At 21.7% G+C, this 7,119-nt stretch overlaps 1 protein-coding gene and 1 long non-coding RNA gene across 7 annotated transcripts in view; one reads left to right on the top strand and one right to left on the bottom strand.

The window, feature by feature from the left end:
- Positions 1-3,325, top strand: part of LOC102680032 — a 17,373-nt gene extending 14,048 nt beyond the window's left edge. For all 6 annotated transcript variants that reach the window (XM_031515088.1, XM_031515087.1, XM_031515086.1 and 3 more), the window contains 6 exons: positions 535-909; positions 993-1,149; positions 1,226-1,311; positions 1,439-1,506; positions 1,582-1,754; positions 1,871-3,325. In XM_031515088.1, the coding sequence (XP_031370948.1) occupies positions 535-909; positions 993-1,149; positions 1,226-1,311; positions 1,439-1,506; positions 1,582-1,754; positions 1,871-2,544 (1,533 nt within the window). In that variant the 3' untranslated portion in view covers positions 2,545-3,325. The remainder of the gene's footprint in view (positions 1-534; positions 910-992; positions 1,150-1,225; positions 1,312-1,438; positions 1,507-1,581; positions 1,755-1,870) is intronic.
- Positions 3,326-5,628: 2,303 nt separating this feature from the next.
- On the bottom strand, positions 5,629-6,856 carry LOC102680690. Its single transcript, XR_420776.2, has 2 exons — positions 6,484-6,856; positions 5,629-6,067 (listed from the first exon to the last, which is right to left on the bottom strand). It is a non-coding gene; the product is annotated as an uncharacterized LOC102680690 (long non-coding RNA).
- Between the last annotated feature and the right edge of the window lie 263 nt (positions 6,857-7,119).

Raw genomic sequence — 7,119 nt, 5'->3', positions numbered from 1 at the left:
TATTATATTTTATAATTCAAAAATTCTATTTTTAATTTTATAAAAAAAATATTAATATAAATTGTTATTATAATTAATATAATAATATAAATTATATTATATTAATATAATATAAGTAAAAATATATTTTATAAAAAAAATATTAATATAATTTGTTATTATAATTAATATAATAATATAAATTATATTATATTAATATAATATAACTAAAAATATTAAATCAGTATATAATATCAGTATATACATTTACAAAAAAAAATATACATTATACATTATTACAAAAAAAATATTAATACTATATTACATTATCCAATTGCTCTTCCACTATATTGAACAATTTTTTCTAAAATTATTAATCTAATCTAAAATTATTATCAATTTATTAATAAAATTTTTTCATAAAATCAAAAATAATGCAGACATTTGTGTTTTTTTTAAATGATTCATTTTTTTAATTATTCATTCTATATAATTATGTTTAAAAGTTAAAGTTAATAATACAAAAATATATAATTTTCTTATTTTATTCTTCAGCAAGTAGATTGTTCTCTCGATAGCCCAACACCAGGAGGTCCTGTAGGATCTGAAACTATGAGTCCCAGCAAAGAGAATATAAAAATTCGAACTCAAAGACCAGGATCTCGTCTTCAAGAATTGGAACAAGAATTAGCAAAAATTCATCATAGAGGCACAATTTTACCAACAGCTTCTCCACAACCTTTAACACCACCTGTTTCTGTTGTTAGTTCTATTCAGATGCAACCATCATTACAACATACTCAAACTTTATTAACTACTGTTCCACCTGTAACTGCTGTGCCTGTTGCTAATGTTATTTCCAATGTCATTACATCACGCTCCGATACAAATACTCCAATACAAATAGAATCTCAAGAAAATATTACTGAGGTTATTATAATATACTTATATATAGTAAATTTCAATATATATAATGAATATCATTAAAAAATAATTATTTAATTTTATAATAGAAAGTTAATACTACACAACCAGTTAGAAAAATATCAAGATTCGTAGTTTCCAAAGTCGCAGGTCCTCCTAATAATGTTGCTACATCAACTCAACATATTGATATATCAAAAAATCAAATAGAAGATTCAAAGATTTATCATGCAGATGATACACAGGGTAAGAAATTATAAAATCAATTGAAGAATCAAATATATTTAAAGATATTTAAAGATTAAATGTTTACAAATTACAGGAACATCAGTACAAATAATTCATAGTCGTGAGAATTCTCTTCCTCCTACGCAAGTTACTCAAGCTATTAATGCTCCTGTTATAGAAGTAAATATAAATTTTTTAATAAAAGTTATATTTTTTCAATTTCTTGAAATATTTTATTAATCAAATACATTATTAATCAAACATTATTAATCAAACATTATTAATCAAACATTATTGCTTATTATAGCAATCGGAAAAAGATGAACGATTCTGGACATTAACACCAAGTGAAGAATATCAATTACTTATAAAAAAGTAGGTTTATTTTTACAAAATTTAATATCATAATTTTATAACAATTAAAAATTAATTTTATTTTTATTCATACAGGCAAACTATGGAATTAGAAACATTACAAAAAAGACATAGGGAAGAATTAGAACGATTTCAACAACATCAATTGCAACTATTAATTCAACAACAACAGCAAGCAAGTGCACTTCATCAGCATCATCATCAACATCATCCAGTGCTTTATCATACTGTTGCTACTAATGTGGCAGGTTAGTAATTAGTTTTTATTTGGAATATTTGATATATTTGATATATTATATATTTGATATATTTCATTTTAATTATTATACTTTTTTCATAATCATATAACATTTTTTCCTAACAGGACAAAGTAGACTTTCAGGTACAGAAGAATATTTAATGTTTAATACAAATCCTCAAACTCCTTTGCAAAAAGTTCCAAATAATTATCCAGATACTGATGAAACATTACGATTAGCTATGCAAAAATTGAAGCAAACTCCTTTACAACTACAACCACAACAGGCAACTGGAATACCACATGCTTATGTTATTCCAATTCCAGTAGTGCCTTCTGAAACTATTCAAAACGTATCTACTCAGCAATCTAGTAGTTATACAAGTGAAATTGCAGAATCTCTTGACTCAGCGCATAATCCGGCAATTATAAATTCAGCGCAATATCAATTCACACCTATATTACCGGATGGAACAAATATCGCTGTATCTTCTACTGGATCGTTAGTTACACCTATACCAATATCAAGTTCAACAGGAAGCGGAAGTTATATCCAATATCATGAAAATCAAACATTACCAAATTTTCAAACATTTAGTTGTACATCACATGGTGGTTTCTTTTTACCAGCTGGCTATCGACTAATATATGCTCCTCCAGGTGGAACGTCTCAATCTCAGCCGGCTACTCCGGCTACTCCGCATATAGGGAATTCTCATGATGGTACACCGCCAACAGAATCTTTGCATACTGCAAATGTTGACAATTCAACAGCCCCTCCCTCCCATATTGATCAATAACCTAATCTTCAGCAAATTATTTTTCGATTTATTCATTTTCGTAATACATTCTTTATTTAAACGTGTTGCCCTTTATCCACTAGTATGAAAGTCATGCATTATTATGATTGTTATTTTATTATAGTTTTGCTAATACATACTACTATCCTTATCCTCATGGATATGTATGCAGGGAGATGCGAATGAAAGTATTTAGGATGTATTCGTTATTGTAACATCCGTATGTAATTTAAAATATTCTTGATGTCTTTGCGTGAGCATGATATTATTTGATATGTGCTTAGCAGCAAATATTAAAACACTCAATTCATACACAAAGAATATTTTGAATGAACGATTTAAAATTTTAGACAAAAAAAAAAAAGAAAGAAAAAGAAATAAAATATTGAAATTGAGAATAGAGGCCTTTACATGTACTGTGCTTATTCTTTATTGTAGTAAATATTCTTCTTTAGTAAAAATGCTTATTAAAAAACCTTTTCTGCTCTCAATTCATTAGCACAGTTCACATTAGTACAGGCCTCAGCTAGTCTTACAAATAATGGCATAGAGCCATTCTGCTCGATATATATGTATAATTGTTAATGTATACTGAATGCTTTGAAGAGAGAATGTATGTCATGTGTGCATGTATGAGATTGCAGAATTAAACAGAGAAGAAATTGATTAATATAGTCACTGTTATGCTTTAATGTATTTCTAGCGATTTTACCTACTTCAATTAAAAAAAAAAGTCATGTGTTACTAGTTAGCAGTCTCATATATCTTATCTAATATTATATCAACTATTATCTTTTAGATTCAATTGTCAATATTTTTATTACAGTATATTTAATTTATCAGTTTATTTTACTTATTGGCATTTCATTTATAGTACGTTTTGCACAATCCATTCCTTTATATATTTTAGAAATTTGATTTAGTACTTTAATTTCGGTAATCAAATCATATCTTTAAAAGAAATAATGATAATCATTACAAATATTGAGAATCTAATTTAAAAAAGAAAGCTCAATAGAAACATGACTTAGGTATGAAATTCATACATACATATTTTAACAATATATCAAAAATAATTTAATATTTGCATTATATCCCAAGAAATATATTTTAAATTTTTATCTGTGCTATCACATATTGCATACTGCAATATAGTTAAGAATAGCTTATTTGTATAATTACAAATATTATTGTTTATTAATGATTATAATGTTATTTTTATTTCGTTCTAATAATTGCAGTTTGTATCGCTTTTAATGTTGCGATTTACTACTGCTTTGAGCATGAATTTATTATTATCATTATTATCAGTATTAAAATTTTGAAAACTATTTTGAAATTAAACATGAAGTTTTTCTTGTAATCTCCAATTTATTGCTTAATCATGATATATATAATTTCACTCAATTGTTTTATACTTGTTTTATTTTTATGTTTTGTATTACAATTTTATTAATCTGTTCTTCAAAAAAGGAATTATTATTTAATCTGTAAATTCAGTTAATCCACCTAGTAATAAATTCATGTAATTGTTGAACGAAACATTATAATATAGATAATTGTATGTATTTCTCATGGAAATATATTGCAATTATTTTTATATAGTTACTTTTAAATAAAATTTATTAGATAATACTCAAAAAAAAATGCATAACATGTAATACTAAATGTATATATTATTCATTTACTGATAGGTGGATTGGCTTTCAATATAGCTCCTATATTTGTTAATAAAAACAGTATATAAAATTTCGAAAATAAATTATGTTTAAATATAATAATTTACAGTGATATAGTTTGGTAAAAATTGATTTCTAATTTTTCAAATTTATTCATTGAAATGAATAAAATAAGACAATAGAAATGAATATTATTTCATTAACAGCATTAAAATAGACTTTTTTTTTGCAGATATATTATATACAATATGATTTTAATTATATATAATTATTATAATAATTATATAATTGGAGTAAATTTTTGTAAAACATTTTTATTGTTTTACCAAAGAATACCAAACAGCACTGTTACATATGAAAAAATCAATAATATGAATTCATCATAATTCTTTTCTACCAATATGGCATCTAACTTGATGGAATTGAACTTAGTACATTCAGACGTAGGTATTACTATATATTTTTCAGAAAATATGACAAAAAAAAATAAGTATATCATATTTTGCTACATTTAAAAAAAATCACACAAAATCACACAAAATCTTAGTACATATTGATGGATCAGAATTTAATGAACTAATTTATTAAAATTATTTAATTTATTTAATAGATTCATATAATTAATTGCAAGTATATATAAACAATTTGTTGATTGTAAATACAACATATATATATATATGTATGTACATATGTATATACATACATACATATAAGTTGTATTACATATATATATATATTGTTTTAAGCACATAAATATATCATTTGATATTTTAGAAATGCAATTGTGAAAAACAGATGTTTGTTGTATTGTATAATAAAATATTTTACTTTATCAAACTTCAAATGAAAAAAAAAAGTCTTTATTTTGAATAATACAATTGATTAAAGTTATCTACATTTAAAATTTCTCTATATAAAAATTTTAAATTCATTGAGTAAAATATATAAAAAAAAAAAAAATTTTTAAAAAAAATAAAGTTTTAATTATTTTCTAAAATATCTTGTATTAATATTTAATTACTTTGCTTGTAATAAGAAATGTGAAAAATGTTTAGGAAAAAATAATTAAAGAGCTTTCCTATGCTAACTAGTATATAAGTTCATACATGCTTCAAAAATTTATGTAAGCTTATGTTATGTGGAATTCTATAAGAAATTTTGTAAAGACTGATTAGATATGCATCAACATTCAAAAAAATTACAAAAAATAACAAAATTAATTAAAATTCTTCGTTATAATGAAAAGAAGTTGTAATAGAGGTACATAGAAATTCTATTGTTATGAACTGTTGTTTTGCGATTTCAATTAATCAATTAATTAATTAATCAAACTGGAATAATTTAAATAATTGTGCTCAGAATATTATCTTCCATTCCTTACTTGAAAAATAATTACATCAAAATGTAGTTTATGATGTTAATTAACATTGTATATTTGTGAAATTTATGAATATATTATGTAGACAACAATACATAATTTTTTTAATTAGTATTGCATGTACTATAAATAATATTTTTCTATATTATATAATCATTTTAAAATATTACAATCTTTTTACATGTATATTGTTAAATACATTTATATCACTTGTTACATATAAAAATTTAAAAAAAATTTTTAAAATAATATATTTTTAATGATATAATATAATATTTTTAATAAATGTTCTGATACATATTTATGTATCATTATTATTATAAAAATTTATTTAATAATTATATTACAATAATATAATACATAAAAATAACTTATTATATATCATAAATGTAATTCAAAATTATTTTTATTATCAAAAAGGATTTGTTTATCATTTATTACTTTAATTTTATAAACATTGAATAGCCTGTAATTGAAATAAGATAAGTTATTAATAAAATAATTAATTTATAAAATAATTAAAATAGAATAAAATAATATTTTGATATTTGGTATAAAAGAATATATATAAAAATATAAATATGATTTGCTACAAAATTTATTAAAATTCTATTAATAACAATTTTATTAAAAATTGTTCGTTTTTAAAAAAGAAATTTATATACTATTTACAGAGCATTTCTTATCATAATAATGATAGAATTAATAATTTCTAAAAATATAAATTATGAATTTTTTCATTTTTCTATTTACTCATAAATTTCTAATCTAAACAATATTGAAATATTTTCATAATTTTTATTGTAAAATAATTAAGAATAATATATATTCTTAATAAGAATAATATATATACTATTATATTAATAAGAATAATATACTTACTATTTTTTGAATTTTAGAGTACTTATTTTTATGTCATTGTTTCCATACGACTTCGATGACGTGCATAAGTACCCATGCAGGCAAAAAATCCAATGATTCCAATAATTAATCCAAGAATCAATGCTATAGTATCTCCAAAATCAAAACCCGATGAAGCCATCGCAAAATCAAATGTTGTAAGAATAATAAATAAAAAATAAAACCACATTTTTACGAAATTTGAATGAATAACACAACACGTAAGCTTCACGATAATGGTTTTAATAAACACTGTATTTATATAATAAAATTCATATATATATATATATACTCTAATTATTTGAAATTTATTATAAAAGTGCTATTGTTATTTTTTAGTATTTTATATCATAAATAAAACATAAATTTTCATTTGATATAATATTATTTGGTATTATTTAATCATTTTCTTAATTTTAAAAATAATAAAATGATTTTATTCTTAATTTTACATAAAATTAATATACTATGAAAAAAAATTAAATCATTTATTAATAATATTATTCTATATAATTATCCAAATTATTATTCTTTGCTATTTCTATATTAAATTTTCTTTAATGCTAAAAATTAATTATTCAAAAGATATATAAATAATAAAAAAAAAGAAATATGTAT

The sequence above is a fragment of the Apis dorsata genome, unplaced genomic scaffold (genome assembly GCF_000469605.1).
Source record: "Apis dorsata unplaced genomic scaffold, Apis dorsata 1.3 scaffold_52, whole genome shotgun sequence".
Lineage (NCBI taxonomy): Eukaryota > Metazoa > Arthropoda > Insecta > Hymenoptera > Apidae > Apis > Apis dorsata.
Note: the sequence above shows the minus strand (reverse complement) of the source record. Positions and strands in the feature narration are given on the sequence as shown.